The sequence below is a fragment of the Zea mays genome, chromosome 1, assembly GCF_902167145.1.
Source record: "Zea mays cultivar B73 chromosome 1, Zm-B73-REFERENCE-NAM-5.0, whole genome shotgun sequence".
Lineage (NCBI taxonomy): Eukaryota > Viridiplantae > Streptophyta > Magnoliopsida > Poales > Poaceae > Zea > Zea mays.
Genome location: NC_050096.1, coordinates 263,016,484 through 263,039,455, shown reverse-complemented (window position 1 = coordinate 263,039,455; position 22,972 = coordinate 263,016,484). Strand labels below are relative to the sequence as shown.

At 45.5% G+C, this 22,972-nt stretch overlaps 1 protein-coding gene across 2 annotated transcripts; it reads right to left on the bottom strand.

Moving 5' to 3' along the window:
- Positions 1-5,412: 5,412 nt before the first annotated feature.
- LOC542080 (knotted interacting protein 1) lies at positions 5,413-7,114 on the bottom strand. Of its 2 annotated transcripts, none has more exons than NM_001111714.2 (4): positions 6,537-7,114; positions 6,035-6,441; positions 5,881-5,941; positions 5,413-5,752 (listed from the first exon to the last, which is right to left on the bottom strand). In NM_001111714.2, the coding sequence occupies exons 1-4, from the start codon at positions 6,990-6,992 to the stop codon at positions 5,612-5,614; spliced, it is 1,065 nt and encodes a 354-aa protein (NP_001105184.2). In that variant the 5' UTR covers positions 6,993-7,114; the 3' UTR covers positions 5,413-5,611. The 2 variants fall into 2 exon arrangements, with proteins under 2 accessions (NP_001105184.2, XP_035816863.1); XM_035960970.1 differs by having other exon boundaries at positions 5,437-5,752; positions 5,877-5,941; positions 6,537-7,106.
- Between the last annotated feature and the right edge of the window lie 15,858 nt (positions 7,115-22,972).

Sequence of the window (22,972 nt, the reverse complement as noted above, 5' to 3'; positions counted from 1 at the left end):
GGCAAAGGTGTCGGTCCAGGTGGAGACAAACAGTGGTGAATCTAGGATTTAAAGTTAGGGTAGTGCAATCTTATAAAAATCAATAAATAAATGAGTTTGCATTTTAAGTTCTACAACAACGTATGAGAATCAAAAGAAGCAAATAAATCAAAATCATCGATATAATTTAGCAGGACCAAATCGGAGGGTGCACCCTATCCACCCTCTAGATCCGCCAATGGAGACAAACCGCTGTGAGTCGGAGTGCGGGACTGCAGAGTTGCGCTTGCACGCATGCGCCTATTAGTTGTTGAACTCGACGTGGGAGTGTGACGTGGAACTAGAGCCAGCCGCGGCAGAGAAGCACGTCGGGGGTAAGCGGGCACGTGCGAGCGCCTAGGAGCTTGACCTCCTTGCACTCGAGCAGCTGGAAGCCCGGGTGGTCCCGCAGCAAGTCGGTCGTGGCCGTTGGGGGAGGGAGCAGCAATAGGGGGCACGATGGGGGCTGCGCAGGGGACACGTCGGCGGCCACCCCTCATCATGGGGAAGGTGACCAGCGGCTGTTGCTGCTAGGAGAGAGGGTGAGAGAGAAGAGGAGTGAGGCTTGATAGAAGTAGAAACTCTAAACCTTAATCAGGGTAGACATGTATATACATATTAAAGAGTAAAATGCACTAGCGGTTCTTGAACTTGGCACATTATGTCACGTGGGTCACCGAACCCAGAAAACCAGCAAAACAAGTTCTCTAACTTAGTCGGCCCATACAAAACTGTTCAAAACTAGGTTTCCTTAAACTGGATGTTGACGTGGCATGCCACGTTGGAGTCACTTGTGTCCCTGGACTTGACATGTTGTGTCACTTGGCTCTCCGAACTTGGCATATTGCGTCAGTTGGGTCCCTGAACTTTGATTAGTGTCATCTAACGTGGCACGCCATGTCGGCATCCGGTTTGAGTCATGTTTTGCATGGGACAACTAAGCTAGAGGACCCGTTTTTCTGGTATTCTGAGTTTGGTGACCCAAGTGACACACCGTATCAAGTTCAAGTACCGTTATTGTATTTTACTCTATATTAAGAGTATATGGGCTGGGCCTTAGCCCATTACAAGAGATAACTGTATACACTAATCCAACACTTACATAAAGGATGATCATTCAGATTTTACTCAAAAAGGATCATACTGTGATAAGTATTAACAAAATCGATATGGCCAGTTTGATTTTTGGGTGTTCTCTCACGATTTGATTTAATCAGGCAATCATGTTGGACCCTGCCGATGCCACACTGTATTCAAATCGGAGCTTCTGCCATCTGAAAATTGGCGCAGCCAGGGATGCTCTGGTTGATGCTAATGCTTGCATAGGCCTGCAGCCTGACTGGCCAAAGGCTTACTACCGTAAAGGAGCTGCCCTCATGTCGCTTAAGGTCAGATGATGCAATTCCTAGTCTAGTTCTGCTTTGGACACTGCTCCCCTTGTTGATCATATCCTCCATTTTTTTTTTGTTCTTAGGAGTACAAAGAAGCACGGGATGCATTCATGGAGGGGTTGAAACTGGATCCTTCAAATTTGGACATACAGAATGCTTACAGGTACAATTCTTCCTACCGCTTTTCATATGTGATATTCACTACTCTTGAAAGGTTGCTTGAAATGGCATTCGACATTTACATTTCAACACCAAGCTTGTGTAATCAAATGAAACATGTTTCAAAAATCGTAGTTCTTGTTCGCTTTGTCATGATATATTGTTGGTGTAAAGTGTGAACCTATGATCTATGTGGACATTCTTTTGCACAAGATTGTAAACTGGACATATTGAGCAGAACGCAGTCGATTTTCAAGGGTTTTTTAATTGCTGATTTTTTTCAGGGAGGCAGAAGAGGCAATGATCAAGAATCATTCTACTGGACAAAGTGTCGAGCCACTCGAGTAGGGTTGGGCGAGTCACCTGTTTGTTTCACGTGTTTGTCGTACTTATAAGGGGAAAGTGATACGCTCTTATGTTACCTGAAATGTCTTTCTGTTTGTCGGACATGCTCGCATACAGAAGGTGTTTCTGAACAGTGCCTGCACCTGTGTTTCTGCCGCATTCTACTCGACGGTCTCCTTTTGCAACCAAAGAACTTTATTTTTAACATGATGGGCAGACGGTTTATTGCTTCACTTTACATTCTGTGGCTTGGATGGCTACCATGCGATTCATCATCGTATCGTTCGTGTGCGAGTGCGACAGAAGAGCTGACGTCACCTCCCTTAGCTTTGGTATGTTTAGAAGTGTTAAACTAATTCATTATTGCTTCACTTATTAAGAAGGTAAGAGTAGTCTGTCGTTCTGCCCTCCCGCGTTCTGCCGTTCTGCCCTGCCTCATTCCGCGTGCAGAAAAAAAAATTAAATTGTAGCTACTCAAGGATCGAACCTTGGATCTATTGAGATACAACTTCAACTAAGACGTCTTTTGTGTTTAACCCGACGGCCACTCTGTATGCTCACTGAGTCTAGAAAAACATTTATAGCTTGGCCCCTGATCTTTCTGGAATTTGGGACGCAGTCCAGGAAATAAAGAAAATAGGGAAAAGGAGTTTAGAAATTGATTTTTAGTTTAAAAATAATTGCAGAAACACATTTAATTCATGGAAATTTCATATTAAATTCAAATGAGTTCATTCCAATTTCTATAATTCTATAATATTATTTTTTATCACATAATACCTCTATTTTGTCATGAAAACAACAATAAAATTGATTTCCTAATTAATCCTATATCAAATACATAGAAACTTTGGAAATTCGTAACTTCCCTATTTTAATTCCAAATTGAACCGTTCCAGTTATGTTAGTCTCGTATGAATATTTACTACGCAGTAACAACATTGATTATACCATGTTTCATACTTTTATAATTAGATATTTATTTATCCTATGTTAATTGGGTTAATCTATCTCTATTGGATTAATTTATTTAATATATTAATATAGTATTCTAACTTTATGGTTATACGATGTTTGACCATTAGTCTTGCAAACACACACACTTACCTTTTTGTTTAAGCAAAAGCGTATGGTGGTACGTGTCCGATGACTAACGATGTACGAGGGAATTTCTTCCGGTATGTGTGAAACGTGCTCTCCAATAATGAGACCATACAAATCGTGACATATATCGAAGTCTGCATGATACTGATGGTTGCAATGTAGTGGTGAAACAGATAGATTATAAATAACAAAATTTATGTATGGTCAGAATCACAAATTGATTATGAAACATTTTCTCATAACGGTATAACACATATTTTGTATATAAGTTATCGTAGTATACTGGTATTATATATTCCCGTTGCAACGCACGGGCATTCAGCTATGATTGATATAGACATATAGAAACAGTAATATCTACTAACTATTAAGAATTTACTGTAGAATGCCCCCGCCTCCCTACGCCCGCCCACCCGCACGCCGCAAACCTGCAAACCCCGCCGCGACCAAGGCGAACCGTCCTCCCGCCCGCACACTGCAAGCCCGCAAATCCCGTCGCGACCATGACGAACCGCCCCTCCCGCCCGCCCTACCGCCCGCACGCCGCAATCCCGCCCGCCCGACGCATGTCGCACGCCCACCTAGCACGACCCGTGGAACCCTGCAGCCGCCCCCGAACCAGCCCAAAGCGAGACCGGAGGGGCACGAGCGCCACCTCCTTGATCCCGCCCGCTCCTCCCCAGATCTCCTTGCCGCCCTACTGCAGATCCCTATTTCTTATAAATCTTATCTCTACTATTCCATTCACCTCTCTCTCCTCTCCCACATTTAAACGGTAAAAATCTAAAATTATGCAAAAATAAAGATTAATAATTTGTGAGTGGTGGCAACGCACGAGCACCTGAGTATGTTTGGTTAATGCATGTCTGATTTCTATTGACGAGTGTTTCAAACAACAGCTGTAGGTTTAGGGCAGTCAACTTGTGTAGGCATTGGTGGTGACCCGTTCAATATCACATATACACATTTTGAGATTAAGGCCTCATATTTTAAGCAAAAGCCTTCCTTTTTTAAATCTATTATGAAATATCTTGTCATGGATTTTGTACTTTGCTCTGTGGAATTAATCCCTTGTCTGACATTATCTGGTACTTGAATACTTAAAGTGTATTTTTTTTATTCCAAATGCTACATACATATGTTTTTCAGTCAACACAACTCCATCTCATTTTGTAGTTTTCTTAGTGTTCAATACTATTTGGATTCTATTAAGTCAGAAATAGCAAAGATAACATAGAAATGTGGACTTCCAAATGCAGAAGCAATTAGAAAATTGTACATCTTATGCAACTTGATCGAACTGTTATATTTTAGATCTTTTGTTTAACATTTTTTAATCCACATGTATTTCTCTATCATATAAAACTCTATATTGATTCTTTAAAATAATTTATATGAATTTGATAATGTTTGTCACAACTCACATGAATTCTGTATATCATAATGAATTGATGGTTGAGAGACTATGCACGAGACATGCAAATTAACAAGACTCATACAAGCGTCGAACAGTGTGCTGATGATGATCAGAGACACAAGGGCAGCACATGATCAGGTCTTAACATGTTTGGCTTCTGAACAGGCTTTCCTCTAGATCCCCAAGGAAGAAGAAGATCCGGTCAGATATATGTCGATGCTCATCCCAACATACATAAGCTATCAATGGTATTATATGTTCCCGTTGCAACGCATGGGCACACAACTAGTTCATTATACAGATGAGAACTATAAAAGGCAAGACGAACACATTAAGCCTAAATAGTCTAATAGTCTATGATTTGTCTGTGTGATGCTGTAATAAATATCTGCTAATCATATATTACTTAGGCTTAACAATAGCATAATAGCTTAAGTATATAGGAACTGACTCCGAGAGTCTTAGCCAGATACAACCATATTTAAACTAAATTCTACTATATCTTAAAAATAGATCTATTCAATTACAATTCCTCGTTCCTACACAATACTCCCTACATCTTATAAAATAAAGTGTATATTTTTTGATAAAATCTTTAGAGCGAAACATTGACCATTAATTTCTTTTAAAGACACCAAAAAAATACAAATTGTGTATCATATTATAGTTTTTTTGAATACAAATTCAAATATATAATAATCATACACTATAAATATATGTTTTTCTGAATTGTTGATCAAAGTTTAAAAATATTGACTTTTTAAAAAAAACATGCACATCTTATTTTATGGGATAGAGTGATTGTCTTAACATATTTGGATGTTAAATAGGCTACTATTCAAAAATGGCGATAAAAGGGCTCCAACATAGATTATGCTATGTTTCCTCTTATTCATTTTTTTATGCGACGTCACATGGCGAACATGAACATCGTGATATAGAATGCCTCAGTTGAGAACACAAAAACGAACGCTTAGTTATGGGCTTATAGCATTGCACATGAATTCGAAAAGTCGCTAGATTTTGAAGGAGTATGTCCTTTTCTAAAAAAAATACAAGAGAGGCACATGATTAAGCATGGATATAAATAAATTAATATAATCCCAAAGCAACAGGACCAATCAACCGAGTGATGAATTAGCTAGATAAACGCTCTCGAGGGCGAGGTGGTCAAGACTCAGGAGGATGAGGAGGCGCCGCTGGCGCTGGCGTCGTCGTAGCTGGAGACGGCGGAACCGTCGGAGAACTCGTCCTTGTACATCTCCTCGATCATGGGCTTCCACAGCCGCACGCGCGCGTTGATGAACCAGTTGGATATCTGCTCATCAATCATAACCACCCAAGCGTGCAGCCGGTTAGTTATGCAGCTAATCCCGACGCCAAATGCAGATCAACTCATCTATGGAGTGCGTGCTCGCGTCGTGTCGTGCAAGGGCACTTACGGACCTGGCGCCTGCTCAAGCCGGTGGTCACCGCCAGCCTCAGCTTCTCGCCGTCGTTGGGGTACCTGTTGCGTCACAGGACGATGCGCCGTGGATTATTATGCCGCAGTGCGAGCACAGGTGACGACGGGGTTTGGTTTCGTGCACAGTGCACTTACGGGTGGAGGAAATGGTCGAAGAGCCACGCCCGGAGCACGGCCACGGAGCCATCCGGCAGACCACGCAGCGGCCGCCACGCTTGCTCCGCCCGCGCCGCCGCGGCCAGCTTCGTCCGCCGAGCCAACCTGTCCACCAGCTCCTCGGTCACCTCGCCGTCGCCGTCGCCGTCGTCGTCGTCGTCGTCGTCCTGGTCCTCGCCGCCGCGCCGCAGAGACCTCCTCGCCGCAGCGGCGGCTTGGAGCCTGAGCCTGCGCAGTATGGCGCGGCGCAGGTTGCCGAAGTGGCGGCCCATGGCCCGCGCCATCAGGGTTGTGTACGCCGCCGCCGCGCCGCCGCCCAGCGCCGGCTCGAACGACGACACCACGCGCTCCAGCTCGCCGAAGTAGCGCTCCCGCCTGCTCTCCAGCTGCGACGCAACAAGCGAACACCAATCAGCATTCAGTAAACACAAACGTCGCAATGTATGCAATGCAAACGATGCAAGGCAGCGTCCGCACGGACCTCGCTGAGCAGGTAGAGGAGCTTGGCCTGGACGCCGTCGCCGTCGTTCCCGGCCGCCCGACGCGCCGCCCGGTGACCGCCGCCCTCGAGCCGCTCCGCCGCCTGGTCCTCGTCTTCGTCGTCGGCAGCCGCCAGGTCGGCCACGCGCACAGCCTCGCCCAGCAGCTCCTGCGCCGGCCTCATGTACCGGGACCCGCGGAGGACGGCCACCGTTGCGGGCGCCGCCGGCGCCGGCGCCGGCGCGACACCGCACGAGCAACGGGGGCCGGCGGCCGAGCCGAGCGGGCCGAGAGTCAGGTGCAGCGGGCCAGCAGACCCAGCAGCATCCATGGACTCGTCGTCGGCCTGACGGTGGGCATCGTCGCAGCGGCAACACTGCTCGAGCCGGAACGGCGCGGGCTCATTGCGAGCTTGCTTCGGCAACCCCTTGTCATGGTGCTGCTTCGCCATGACCATTGGTAGCAAGTAGCAACACCAAGGTCCACGGCACGCACGCCTATTTATGAACTGGTACCCACAGACATCCTAAACGGCAGAAAGTTATCATAAACAGTAGAGCAACTAACCACATCTATCCGGGTGCTGGGAGAACCGGTGTTGGCGATTAAAACTGTACTTATATCTCTACTACTTAAAACATCATCAGTTTCATGCATTGTGTGCCACGTGTAAAGAGCGTCCTCACTTCTCGATAATAATGGGCTGTTACATTATAGATGGGACCTGAAAAACCAATCAAACCTAACATAACAAGAATCCACATACAGCGTAGCGGCCCACGTAATACCACATTGCTAACTCAAGAAACACGAGCAATCTATAAAAAAGAGGTTGGGTTCTCTTTCAACTCATACATTTTTCGGCCTAACTAAGATAATATGTAGTATTTTTTATCAGTCTAATATATGATATGTGAACAAATTAAATTTATTTTTATTTTATTTTATGAGTAAAAAATGTGTTTATGTGCTGGTGTAACGTACGAGCATTATACTAGTTAAGGATTTGAGGCCAATTGTTTCCTAGCTTCACTTAAACATTTTTTTATTTTTTGACAGAAAATGACTCCTAAAATAGGTGAAAAAAACGTGTCAAACTGAATCAAATATCAATAGATGCGTACAACATTACCTTTTTCTTCGGTGGAGAATGGTAACAACTAACAAAGGACTGGGGACTAGAGGGGAAACTGGGGAAGGACCGAAGGGAGTTTCTTTGGAACCAAGCAGCTTTCATTACTGGGCTTCTGAAAATTAGTATCCCGAACGTGGTAATTGAGATTGTAGTATTATAACACCTTCTGTCTTGTTCTTTTGGTACTCAAACGCGCTTTGATTCCTCTACCTGTGAATTGTTCGTTTACTAGGAGGTGTTACGCCATGGTTTATCTGACCCGCTCCACAAAACGGATCGGCTCCATTGCTCCTCGCGGCAGGACGTTATCTTCTTCCTCCTACATTGCTCCCCGCGGCGCTTGTTTCTGGCGACGCTGAGTTCGGCGGCACTTGCTGGTTTCCGTCATTTGGTCCTCCTCGGTAGCACTCGCTCGTTTCCCCTCTGAGTCTTGCCCCCTCCATTGCTCCTCCTCGGCAGCTGTGAGGTCTTCCCCGCCGCGCTAATTTGTTGTCGTCGAAAATGGATACCCCGACTGAAGAGCCGCCGCTGGTATCGGCTCTGGGCACAGCTACCGTGGGAGGCCCGCTGGACACGAGTAACATTATTTATGGCACTAGCAGATTACGTCTGCGCCATCTACTCTCCAGCACACATGATCCGGTATGTTGTTTAACCTTGTTTGCAAAAGTAAGATCTGGTGTAACAATAATATATAAAGAGTGGACTATTATGAATTCATAGTTTTTTTTGCAGGCACAGAGACCCTAGTGAAACTCATTCTTAGTTTTTTGTAGGCGCAAAGATGTTTGGAATGGTCTTCTCTAGACACCATTGAGAGCACCTAGAGGGGGGGTGAATAGGTGATCCTGTAAAACTTGAAAACTTAAGCCACAAAAACTTGGTTAAGCGTTAGCACAGTAAATGCCAAGTGGCTAGAGAGGAGTCTCAACAAAACACAATAACCACAAGAAATCAATCACAGAGATGGCACGGTGGTTATCCCGTGGTTCGGCCAAGACCAACGCTTGCCTACTCCACGTTATGGCGTCCCAACGGACGAGGGTTGCAATCAACCCCTCTCAAGCGGTCCAAAGACCCACTTGAATACCACGGTGTTTTGCTTTCTTTTCTCAATCCCGTTTGCGAGGAATCTCCACAACTTGGAGCCTCTCGCCCTTACACTTGAAGTTCACAAAGAAGCACATAGCAAGGAAGGATTAGCAACGCACACAAGACACAAGAATCAGAGTGTCAACACGCACACAAGTCGCAACAAGAGCTCGCAACACAACTCAATGAGTTCACAACTCCACTAGAGCTCTATATGCTATCACAATGAAACAAATGCGCGGAATCGAGGTCTTGGTGCTTAGGAATGTTGTAGGAATGCTTGGTGTCCTCCTCCATGCGCCTAGGGGTCCCTTTTATAGCCCCAAGGCAGCTAGGAGCCGTTGAGAGCATTCTAGGAAGGCTGATCTTGCCTTCTGTCGACTGGCGCACCGGACAGTCTGGTGCACACCGGACACTATCCGGTGCCCGATTTCCTTCCAAAAATGGCGCAGTCGACCGTTGGTAGCCTGAGAGCCGTTGGCGCACCGGACATGTCCGGTGCACACCGGACAGTCCGGTGCCCCCTTCTAGTCGTTGGCTCGGCCACGTGTCCCGCGCAGATTGCGCGGCCGACCGTTGGCCCGGCCGACCGTTGGCTCACCGGACAGTCCGGTGAATTATAGCCGTACGTCGCCGGTGAATTCCCGAGAGCGGCCACTTCGCTCGAGCCAGCCTGGCGCACCGGACACTGTCCGGTGCACCACCGGACAGTCCGGTGCCCCTAGACTCAGCAGAGTCTTGGCTGCTCGAGCCAAGACATTTTCAATTGGTTTTTTTCTGTTTCCAGCACTTAGACACAATACATTAGTCCATAAAACAATGTACTAAGTCTGAGAAACATACATTTATCCTTGATTTGTACTTTGTCCACCTTTTTACACTTAGGCACTTGTTGGGCACTAAATCACCAAAATACTTAGAAATGGCCCAAGGGCACATTTCCCTTTCAATCTCCCCCTTTTTGGTGATTTATGCCAACACAACATAAAGCAAGTAGAACAAGTACAAAATCAATTTAAATAAGAACCCAAAATTGTTTTGATTCAATTTTGACATATATGGATCATCCTTTGCCACCACTTGGTTTGTTTTTGCAAATCAAACTCAAATTCCTATCTCTAAGTCAAATCCACTTGTAGAGACATAAAGAGAGGTATTCCAAAGAAATTTGATCAAGGATTTCAAAAACTCCCCCTTTTTCCCATAATCAACACTTCTCCCCACAAGAGGCCAACTTTTGGCATACGAGACAATAAAAGAGTTTTGACAAACCAAAAGCTCTAATCTACTATTTTCAAAATTTCTCAAATGGTAGCTGATCCATCTATTGCTTTGGCCTTTACTTTCTCCCCCTTTGGCATCAAGCACCAAAACGGGATCGATCTTGGCCCTTAAACCCCATTGCCTTACCAAAATCTTTAAATAAGAACACAAAGGCAATAAGAGTACATGAGATGAACTTGGAATAAGTTACCCTCTCATCGGAGTGCAGTGGAAGTCTTTCATGGTCCAAGTCCACCTTTTCCCTTTCAAACCTCCTTTGAGACTAAATCAAGCAAACTCAAGCAAACGGTTAGTCTCAAAGGGTCAAGTTGTAGTACAGCTCCCCCTAAATATGTGCATCACTTGCAAAAAGGACTTGTTAGGTCTAGGGAGTGTTTGTACAACTTGAGCACCATAGTAAGCAACAAAATGCATAAGGAACATGATCAAAGGCATAAACACATGTATGCTATATATCAATCCAAGTTCCGTGAATCTAGGATATTTAGCTCACTTCGCAGCCTGCAAAAGGTCTTTTCATCTAAAGGCTTAGTGAAGATATCGGCTAGCTGGTTCTCGGTGCTAACATGAAACACTTCGATATCTCCCTTTTGCTGGTGGTCTCTCAAAAAGTGATGTCGGATGTCAATGTGCTTTGTGCGGCTGTGCTCAACAGGATTTTCCGCTATTCGAATAACACTCTCATGTCACATAGGAGTGGGACTTTGCTCAGATTGTAGCCAAAGTCCCGGAGGGTTTGCCTCATCCAAAGTAGTTGCGCACAACACTGTCTTGCGGCAACGTACTCGGCCTCAGCGGTGGATAGGGCAACAGAAGTTTGTTTCTTAGAGTTCCACGACACCAGGGACCTTCCTAAGAATTGGCACGTCCCCGATGTACTCTTCCTATCGACCTTACATCTAGCATAGTCGGAATCTGAGTATCCAATCAAGTCAAAGTTAGACCCCTTTGGATACCAGATCCCGAAGCAAGGCGTAGCGACTAAATATCGAAGAATTCGCTTCACAGCTACTAAGTGACACTCCTTAGGATCGGATTGAAATCTAGCACACATGCATACGCTAAGCATAATATCCGGTCTACTAGCACATAAATAAAGCAAAGAACCTATCATGGACCGGTATGCTTTTTGATCAACGGACTTACCTCCTTTGTTGAGGTCGGTGTGTCCATCAGTTCCCATCGGCGTCTTTGCGGGCTTGGCGTCCTTCATCCCAAACCGCTTTAGCAAGTCTTGTGTGTACTTTGTTTGGGAGATGAAAGTGCTGTCCTTGAGTTGCTTCACTTGGAACCCAAGGAAGTAGTTCAACTCGCCCATCATCGACATCTCGAATTTCTGCGTCATCACCCTGCTAAACTCTTCACAAGACTTTTGGTTAGTAGAACCAAATATTATGTCATCGACATAAATTTGGCACACAAAAAGATCGCCATCACAAGTCTTAGTGAAAAGAGTTGGATCGGCTTTCCCAACTTTGAAAGCATTAGCAATTAAAAAGTCTCTAAGGCATTCATACCATGCTCTTGGGGCTTGCTTAAGTCCATAGAGCGCCTTAGAGAGCTTACACATGTGGTCGGCGTACCGTTCATCCTCGAAGCCAGGGGGTTGCTCTACGTACACCTCCTCCTTGATCGGCCCGTTGAGGAAAGCGCTCTTCACATCCATTTGGTACAACCTAAAAGAATGGTGAGCGGTATATGCTAGCAAAATACGAATTGATTCTAGCCTAGCCACAGGAGCAAAAGTCTCCACAAAGTCCAAACCTGCGACTTGGGCATAACCTTTTGCCACAAGTCGAGCCTTGTTCCTTGTCACCACCCCGTGCTCGTCCTGTTTATTGCGGAACACCCACTTGGTTCCCACAACATTTTGCTTGGGACGAGGCACCAGTGTCCAAACTTCATTGCGCTTGAAATTGTTGAGTTCCTCCTGCATGGCCAACACCCAGTCCGGATCTAGCAAGGCCTCTTCTACCCTGAAAGGCTCAATAGAAGAGACAAAAGAGTAATGCTCACAAAAATTAACTAATCTTGAACGAGTAGTTACTCCCTTGCTAATATCACCCAATATTTGGTCGACAGGATGATCCCTTTGGATCATCGCTCGAACTTGGGTTGGAGGTGCCTAAGGTGCTTCTTCCTCTTCAACTTGATCATCCTGTGCTCCCCTTGATCATGCGCCTCCACTTGAGGTACCTGTTCGTCATCTTGGGTTGGGGGATACACCATAGTTGAGGAAGACGGTTGATCTTGCTCCAATTGTTCCTGAGGCCATACATCTCCAATCGCCATGGTGCGTATCGCGGCCGTTGGAACGTCTTCTTCATCTACATCATCAAGATCAACAACTTGCTCTCTTGGAGAGCCATTAGTCTCATCAAATACAACGTCGCTAGAGACTTCAACCAAACCCGATGATTTGTTGAAGACCCTATACGCCTTTGTATTTGAATCATAACCTAATAAAAACCCTTCTACAGCTTTGGGAGCAAATTTGGAGGTTCTACCTTTCTTCACAAGAATATAACACTTGCTCCCAAATACACGAAAATAAGATACATTGGGTTTGTTACCAGTCAGCAGCTCATATGAAGTCTTCTTGAGGAGGCGGTGAAGGTAGACCCTGTTGATGACGTGGCAAGCCGTGTTCACGGCTTCCGACCAAAAGCGCTCGGGGGTCTTGAACTCTCCAAGCATAGTCCTCGCCATATCTACGAGTGTCCTGTTCTTCCTCTCTACCACACCATTTTGCTGAGGTGTGTAGGGAGCAAAGAACTCGTGATTGATCCCCTCCTCCTCAAGGAACTCCTCCACTTGAAGATTCTTGAATTCGGACCCATTGTCGCTTCTTATCTTCTTCACCTTGAGCTCAAACTCATTTTGAGCTCTCCTTAGGAAGTGCTTGAGGGTCCCTTGGGTTTCAGACTTATCCTGCAAAAAGAACACCCAAGTGAAGCGGGAAAAGTCATCAACAATAACTAGACCATACTTACTTCCTCCTATGCTCAGATAGGCGACGGGTCCGAAGAGGTCCATATGCAGCAGCTCCAGAGGTCTTGAAGTGGTCATCACATTCTTGCTGTGATGTGCTCCTCCCACTTGTTTACCTGCTTGACAAGCTGCACAAGGTCTATCTTTTTCGAAATGTACATTGGTTAGACCTATCACGTGCTCCCTTTAGAAGCTTGTGGAGGTTCTTCATCCCCACATGTGCTAAGCGGCGATGCCACAACTAGCCCATGCAAGTCTTAGCCATTAAGCATGCATCTAGACCGGCATCTTCTTTTGCAAAATCAACTAAATAAAGTTTGTCGTCTAGTACACCCTTAAAAGCTAGTGAACCATCACATCTTCTAAAGGCAGACACATCTACATTTGTAAATAGACAATTATATCCCATATTACATAATTGACTGACAAATAGTAAGTTATATCCAAGAGACTCAACTAAAAACACATTAGAGATAGAGTGCTCATTAGATATTGCAATTTTGCCTAAACCTTTCACCTTGCCTTGGTTCCCATCACCGAATATGATTGAATCTTGGGAATCCTTATTCTTGACGTAGGAGGTAAACATCTTCTTTTCCTGAGAGCACCTAGAGGGGGGGTGAATAGGTGATCCTGTGAAACTTAAACTTATCGCCACAAAAACTTGTTAAGTGTTAGCACAATAATTGCCAAGTGGCTAGAGAGGAGTCTCAACAAAACACAATACCGCAAGAGATCAAACACAGAGATGACAAAGTGGTTTATCCCGTGGTTCGGCCAAGACCAACGCTTGCCTACTCCACGTTGTGGCATCCCAACGGACGAGGGTTGCAATCAACCCCTCTCAAGCGGTCCAAAGACCAACTTGAATACCACGGTGTTTTGCTTTGCCTTTCAATATCCCGTTTGCGAGGAATCTCCACAACTTGGAGCCTCTCGCCCTTACACTTGAGATTCACAAAGAAATACGGAGTAAGGGAGGAACTAGCAACGCACACAAGACTCAAAATCAGAGCAACAGCACGCACACAAGTTGCAACAAGAGCTCGCAACACAACTCAATGAGTTCACAACTCAACAAGAGCTCTAGATGCTATCACAATGAACCAAATGCTCGGAATCGATGTCTTGGTGCTTAGAAATGTTGTTTGAATGCTTGGTGTACTCCTCCATGCGCCTAGGGGTCCCTTTTATAGCCCCAAGGCAGCTAGGAGCCGTTGAGAGCAATCCAGGAAGGCTGATCTTGCCTTCTGTCGACTGGCGCACCGGACAGTCCGGTGCACACCGGACACTGTCCGATGCCCGATTTCTTTCCTTAAATGGCGAAGCCGACCGTTGGCCGCCAGAGAGCCGTTGGCGCACCGGACATGTCCGGTGCACACCGGACAGTCCGATGCCCCCTTCTAGCTGTTGGCTCGGCCACGTGTCCCGCGCAGATCGCGCGGCCTACCGTTGGCCCGGCCGACCGTTGGCTCACCGGACAGTCCGGTGCACACCGGACAGTCCGGTGAATTTTAGCCGTACGTCATCGGCGAATTCCCGAGAGCGGCCACTTCGCTCGAGCCAGCCTGGCGCACCGGACACTGTCCGGTGCACCACCGGACAGTCCGGTGCTCCCAGACTCAGCAGATTCTTGGCTGCTCGAGCCAAGACATTTCCAATTGGATTTTTCCTGTTTCCAGCACTTAGACACAATACATTAGTCCACAAGACAATGTACTAAGTCTGAGAAACATACCTTTATCCTTGATTTGTACTTTGTCCACCTCTTTACACTTAGGCACTTGTGTTGGGCACTAAACCACCAAAATACTTAGAATTGGCCCAAGGGCACATTTCCCTTTCAATCTCCCCCTTTTTGGTGATTTATGCCAACACAATATAAAGCAAGTAGAACAAGTACAAAATCAAATCAAATTAGAACTCAAAATTATTTTGATTCAATTTTGACATATATGGATCACTCTATGCCACCACTTGGTTTGTTTTTGCAAATCAAACTCAAATTTCTATCTCTAAGTCAAACACACATGTTAAGACATAAAGAGAGTCATTCCAAGAGAAATTGATCCAAGATTTCGAAGACTCCCCCTTTTTCCATAATCAATACTTCTCCCCACAAGAAGCCAACTTTTGACAAGAGAGACAACAAAAGAGTTTTAACAAACCAAAAGCTCTCTTCTACTGTTTTCAAAATCTCTCAAGTGGTAGCTGATCCATTTATCGCTTTGGCCTTTATTTTCTCCCCCTTTGGCATCAAGCACCAAAACGGGATCTATCATGGCCCTTTAACCCCATTGCCTCACCAAAATCTTCAACTAATAGCAAATAGGCAATGAGAGTATAAAGATGAACTTGGAAGAGTTACTCTTTTCATCGGAGTGCAGTGGAAGTCTTGCATGGTCCAAGTCCACCTTTTTCCCTTTCAATTCTCCTTGGAGACTCAAACAACCAAACTCAAGTACATGGTTAGTCTCAAAGGGTCAAGTTGTAGCACAGCTCCCCCTAAATATGTGCATCACTTGCAAACAGGACTTGTGAGGTCCAGGGAGTGTTTGTACAACTTGAGCACCACAATAAGCAACAAAATGCAGAATGAACATGATCAAAAGCATAAACACATGTATGCTACATTTCAATCCAAGTTCCGCGAATCTAAGATATTGAGCTCACTACGCAGCCTGCAAAAGGTCTTCTCATCTAGAGGCTTGGTAAAGATATCGGCTAGCTGGTTCTCGGTGCCAACATGAAACACTTCGATATCCCCCTTTTGCTGGTGGTCTCTCAAAAAGTGATGCCGGATGTCAATGTGCTTTGTGCGGCTGTGCTCAACAGGATTTTCCGCTATTCGGATAGCACTCTCATTGTCACATAGGAGTGGGACTTTGCTCAGATTGTAGCCAAAGTCCCAAAGGGTTTGCCTCATCCAAAGTAGTTGCGCGCAACACTGTCCTGCGGCAACATACTCGGCCTCAGCGGTGGATAGGGCAACGGAGGTTTGTTTCTTAGAGTTCCACGACACCAGGGACCTTCCTAAGAATTGGCACGTCCCTGATGTACTCTTCCTATCGACCTTACATCCAGCATAGTCGGAATCTGAGTATCCAACCAAGTCAAAAGTAGACCCCTTTGGATACCAGAGCCCGAAGCAAGGCGTAGCAACCAAATATCTAAGAATTCGCTTCACCGCCACTAAGTGACACTCCTTAGGATCGGATTGAAATCTAGCACACATGCATACGCTAAGCATAATATCCGGTCTACTAGCACATAAATAAAGTAAAGACCCTATCATTGACCGGTATGCTTTTTGATCAACGGACTTACCTCCTTTGTTGAGGTCGGTGTGTCCGTCGGTCCCCATCGGAGTCTTTGCGGGCTTGGCGTCCTTCATCCCAAACCGCTTCAGCAAGTCTTGTGTGTACTTTGTTTGGGAGATGAAGGTGCCGTCCTTGAGTTGCTTCACTTGAAACCCAAGGAAGTAGTTCAACTCGCCCATCATCGACATCTCGAATTTCTGCGTCATCACCCTGCTAAACTCTTCACAAGACTTTTGGTTAGTAGAACCAAATATTATGTCATCGACATAAATTTGGCACACAAACAAATCACCATCACATGTCTTAGTAAAAAGAGTTGGATCGGCTTTCCCAACCTTGAAAGCATTAGCAATTAAGAAGTCTCTAAGGCATTCATACCATGCTCTTGGGGCTTGCTTAAGTCCATAGAGCGCCTTAGAGAGCTTACACACATGGTCGGGGTACCGTTCATCCTCGAAGCTAGGGGGTTGCTCCACATACACTTCCTCCTTGATCGGCCCGTTGAGGAAAGCGCTCTTCACATCCATTTGGAACAACCTGAAGGAGTGGTGAGCGGCATATGCTAGCAAGATACGAATTGATTCTAGCCTAGCCACAGGAGCAAAAGTCTCCTCAAAGTCCAAACCTGTGACTTGGGCATAACCTTTTGCCACAAGTCTAGCCTTGTTCCTTGTCACCACCCCGTGCTCGTCTTGTTTGTTGCGGAACACCCACTTGGTTCCCACAATATTTTGCTTGGGACGAGGCACCAGCGTCCAAACTTCATTTCTCTTGAAGTTGTTGAGTTCCTCCTGCATGGCCAATACCCAATCCGGATCTAGCAAGGCCTCCTCTACCCTGAAAGGCTCAATAGAAGAGACAAAGGAGTAATGCTCACAAAAATTAACTAATCGAGATCGAGTAGTTACTCCCTTGCTAATGTCACCCAAAATTTGGTTGACGGGATGATCCCTTTGAATCACTGCTCGAACTTGGGTTGGAGGTGCAGGTTGCGCTTCTTCCTCCATCACGTGATCATCTTGTGCTCCCCCTTGATCACTCGCCTCCTTTTGATGAACCTGTTCATCGTCTTGAGTTGGGGGACACACCGTTGTTGAGGAAGAAGGATGATCTCGTTTATCTTGTTCCTGTGGCCGCACTTCTCCAATCGCCATGGTTCGTATAGCGGCCGTCGGAACATCTTCTTCATCTACATCATCATAATCAACAACTTGCTCTCTTGGAGAGCCATTAGTCTCATCAAATACAACGTCGCTAGAGACTTCAACCAAACCCGATGATTTGTTGAAGACTCTATACGCCTTTGTATTTGAGTCATAACCTAACAAAAACCCTTCTACAGCTTTGGGAGCAAATTTAGAATTTCTACCCTTCTTCACTAGAATGTAGCACCTGCTCCCAAATACACGAAAGTAAGATACATTGGGTTTGTTACCGGTTAGTAGCTCATACAAAGTCTTTTTGAGGAGGCGATGAAGGTAGACCCTGTTGATGGCGTGGCAAGCCGTGTTCACGGCTTCCGACCAAAAACGCTCGGGGGTCTTGAATTCTCCAAGCATCGTCCTCGCCATATCGATTAGCGTCCTGTTCTTCCTTTCTACCACACCATTTTGCTGTGGTGTGTAGGGAGCGGAGAACTCGTGCTTGATCCCTTCCTCCTCAAGGAACTCCTCCACTTGAAGGTTCTTGAACTCGGACCCGTTGTCGCTCCTTATCTTCTTCACCTTGAGCTCAAACTCATTTTGAGCTCTCCTGAGGAAGCGCTTGAGGGTCCCTTGGGTTTCAGACTTATCCTGCAAAAAGAACACCCAAGTGAAGCGGGAAAAGTCATCAACAATAACTAAACCATACTTACTTCCTCCTATGCTTAGATAGGCGACAGGTCCGAAGAGGTCCATATGTAGCAGCTCCAGGGGTCTTGATGTGGTCATCACATTCTTGCTGTGATGCGCTCCTCCCACCTGTTTACCTGCCTGACAAGCTGCACAAGGTCTATCTTTTTCGAATTGTACGTTAGTCAAACCTATCACGTGTTCTCCCTTTAGAAGCTTGTGAAGGTTCTTCATCCCCACATGTGCTAAGCGGCGATGCCACAGCCAGCCCATGCTAGTCTTAGCAATTAAGCATGCATCTAGACCGGCCTCTTCTTTTGCAAAATCAACTAAGTAAAGCTTGCCGTCTAATACACCCTTAAAGGCTAGTGAACCATCACTTCTTCTAAAGACAGACACATCTACATTTGTAAAAAGACAATTATATCCCATATTGCATAATTGACTAATAGATAGCAAATTATATCCAAGAGACTCTACTAAAAACACATTAGAGATAGAGTGCTCATTTGAGATTGCAATTTTACCTAACCCTTTTACCTTGCCTTGATTCCCATCACCGAATATTATTGAGTCTTGGGAATCTTTGTTTTTGACGTAGGAGGTGAACATCTTCTTCTCCCCCGTCATATGGTTTGTGCATCCGCTGTCAATAATCCAGCTTGAACCCCCGGATGCATAAACCTGCAAGGCAAATTTAGGCTTGGGTCTTAGGTACCCAACTCATGTTGGGTCCTGCAAGGTTAGCACAAATATCTTTAGGGACCCAAATGCAAGTTTTGTCTCCCTTGCATCTTGCCCCTAATTTTCTAGCAACAATTTTCCTATCCTTTCTACAAATAGCAAAGGAAGCATTTAGAGCACAATAAATTGTAGAAGGTTCATTCACTACTTTCCTAGGAGCATGAATAATAGCATTTCTTTTAGACATATTTCTATCATGCATATAGGAAGAACTAGAAGCAACCATGGCATGAGAGTCAAAATCATTATAAGCATTATAACTCCTATAAGCATTTCTAGTTTGTCTCCTATCATGATACATAAAAGCATGGTTCTTTTGCACACTACTAGCCATAGGGGCCTTTCCTTTCTCCTTGGCGGAGATGAGGGCCTTATGGCTTGTCAAGTCCTTGGCTTCCCTCTTGTAGCCAAGTCCATCCTTAATTGAGGGGTGTCTACCAATCGTGTAGGCATCCCTTGCAAATTTCAGCTTATCAAAATTACTCTTGCTAGTCTTAAGTTGAGCATTAAGACTAGCCAATTCATCATTAAGTTTGGAAATTGAAACTAGGTGTTCACTACAAGCATCAATGTCAAAATCTTTACATCTATTGCAAGTTTCAACAATTTCTACACAAGATGTTGATTTACTAGCTATTTCTAACTTAGCATTCAAATCATCATTAACACTTTTTAATTTAGAGATGGATTCATGACAAGTAGATAATTCACTAGAGAGCATTTCATTCCTTTTAATTTCTAGAGCAAGAGAATTTTGTGCACTAACAAATTTATCATGCTCCTCATATAAAAGATCCTCTTGTTTTTCTAGTAATCTATTCTTGTCATTCAAAGCATCAATCAACTCATTAATCTTATTAATTTTAGATCTATCTAATCCCTTGAATAAGCATGAGTAATCTATCTCATCATCATCACTAGACTCATCCTCACTTGAAGAAGCATAAGTACTAGTATCATGAGTGCTTACTTTCTTCTCCCTTGCCATGAGGCAAGTGTGATGCTCGTTGGGGAAGAGGGATGACTTGTTGAAGGCGGTGGCGGCGAGTCCTTCATTGTCGGAGTCGGAGGAGAAGCAATCCGAATCCCACTCCTTTCCGATATGTGCCTCGCCCTTGGCCTTCTTGTAATGCTTCTTCTTCTCCCTTTTGTTCCCCTTTTCCTGGTCACTTTCATTATCGGGACAGTTAGCAATGAAATGACCAATCTTACCACATTTGAAGCACGAGCGCTTCTCCTTTGTCTTGGTCTTGCTTGGCTGTCCCTTGCGACCTTTAAGCGCCGTCTTAAAGCGCTTAATGATGAGAGCCATCTCCTCATTATTTAGCCCGACCGCCTCAACTTGCGCCACCTTGCTCGGTAGTGCCTCCTTGCTCCTCGTTGCCTTGAGAGCAATGGGTTGAGGCTCATGAATAGGACCGTTCAACGCGTCGTCCACATATCTTGCCTCCTTGATCATCATTCGCCCGCTTACGAACTTCCCCAGAACTTCTTCGGGCGACATCTTGGTGTACCTAGGATTTTCACGAATATTGTTCACCAAATGAGGATCAAGAACGGTAAAGGACCTTAGCATTAGGCGGACGACGTCGTGATCCGTCCATCGCGTGCTTCCGTAGCTCCTTATTTTGTTGATAAGGGTCTTGAGCCGGTTGTATGTTTGAGTTGGCTCCTCGCCCCTTATCATCGCGAACCGTCCAAGCTCGCCCTCCACCAACTCCATCTTGGTGAGCAAGGTGACATCATTCCCCTCATGAGAGATCTTGAGGGTGTCCCAGATCTGCTTGGCATTGTCCAAGCCGCTCACCTTATGGTACTCGTCCCTGCACAAAGAGGCTAGCAACACAGTAGTAGCTTGTGCATTTTTATGAATCTGTTCATTAACAAACATGGGACTATCTGTACTATCAAAGTGCATTCCACTTTCTACAATCTCCCATATGCTAGGATGGAGAGAGAACAAGTGACTACGCATTTTGTGACTCCAAAATCCGTAGTCCTCTCCATCAAAATGAGGAGGTTTACCAAGTGGAATAGATAATAAATGAGCACTAGTACTTTGAGGAATACGAGAGTAATCAAAAGAAAAGTTCGAATTGACCGGTTTCTTTCTCTCGGATTCGTTGTGGTTGTCGTCCTTTTGGGAGGAAGTAGACTCATCGTTGTCGTAGTAGACGATCTCCTTGATGCGTCTTGTCTTCTTCTTCTTCCCATCTTTGCATCTGTGGCCCGAGCCCGAGTCGTTGGACTTGTCATCCCTTGGCTCGTTGACGAAGGACTCCTTCTCCTTGTCGTTGATCACGGTTCCCTTCCCTTTAGGATCCATCTCTTCGGGCGGTTAGTCCCTTTGTGAAGAGAACGGCTCCGATACCAATTGAGAGCACCTAGAGGGGGGGTGAATAGGTGATCCTGTGAAACTTAAACTTATCGCCACAAAAACTTGTTAAGTGTTAGCACAATAATTGCCAAGTGGCTAGAGAGGAGTCTCAACAAAACACAATACCACAAGAGATCAAACACAGAGATGACACAGTGGTTTATCCCGTGGTTCGGCCAAGACCAACGCTTGCCTACTCCACGTTGTGGCGTCCCAACGGACGAGGGTTGCAATCAACCCCTCTCAAGCGGTCCAAAGACCAACTTGAATACCACGGTGTTTTGCTTTGCCTTTCAATATCCCGTTTGCGAGGAATCTCCACAACTTGGAGCCTCTCGCCCTTACACTTGAGATTCACAAAGAAATACGGAGTAAGGGAGGAACTAGCAACGCACACAAGACTCAAAATCAGAGCAACAGCACGCACACAAGTTGCAACAAGAGCTCGCAACACAACTCAATGAGTTCACAACTCAACAAGAGCTCTAGATGCTATCACAATGAACCAAATGCTCGGAATCGATGTCTTGGTGCTTAGAAATGTTGTTTGAATGCTTGGTGTACTCCTCCATGCGCCTAGGGGTCCCTTTTATAGCCCCAAGGCAGCTAGGAGCCGTTGAGAGCAATCCAGGAAGGCTGATCTTGCCTTCTGTCGACTAGCGCACCGGACAGTCCGGTGCACACCGGACACTGTCCGGTGCCCGATTTCTTTCCTTAAATGGCGAAGCCGACCGTTGGCCGCCAGAGAGCCGTTGGCGCACCGGACATGTCCGGTGCCCCCTTCTAGCCGTTGGCTCGGCCACGTGTCCCGCGCAGATCGCGCGGCCTACCGTTGGCCCGGCCGACCGTTGGCTCACCGGACAGTCCGGTGAATTTTAGCCGTACGTCGTCGGCGAATTCCCGAGAGCGGCCACTTCGCTCGAGCCAGCTTGGCGCACCGGACACTGTCCGGTGCACCACCGGACAGTCCGGTGCTCCCAGACTCAGTAGATTCTTGGCTGCTCGAGCCAAGACATTTCCAATTGGATTTTTTCTGTTTCCAGCACTTAGACACAATACATTAGTCCACAAAACAATGTACTAAGTCTGAGAAACATACCTTTATCCTTGATTTGTACTTTGTCCACCTCTTTACACTTAGGCACTTGTGTTGGGCACTAAACCACCAAAATACTTAGAATTGGCCCAAGGGCACATTTCCCTTTCATTTCCCCCGTCATATGGTTCGTGCATCCGCTGTCGATAATCCAGCTTGAACCCCCGGATGCATAAACCTGCAAGGCAAATTTATGCTTGGGTCTTAGGTACCCAACTCTTGTTGGGTCCTACAAGGTTAGTTACAATTGTTTTAGGGACCCAAATGCAAGTTTTATCACCCTTGCATTTTGCCCCTAATTTCCTAGCAACTATCTTCCTATCCTTTCTACAAATAGCAAAGGAAGCATTTAAAGCATGATAAATTGTGGAGGGTCCATTCATAACTTTCCTATGAACAATATTCTTTCTAGGCACATGATGAATATTTTTCCTAGGCATATCTCTACCATGCATATAGGAAGAACTGGAAGCAAACATAGAATAAGAATCATAGGCATGTGAATCAAAAGCATTACAACTCCTATGAGACTGTCTTCTATCATTGTACATAAAAGCATGGTTCTT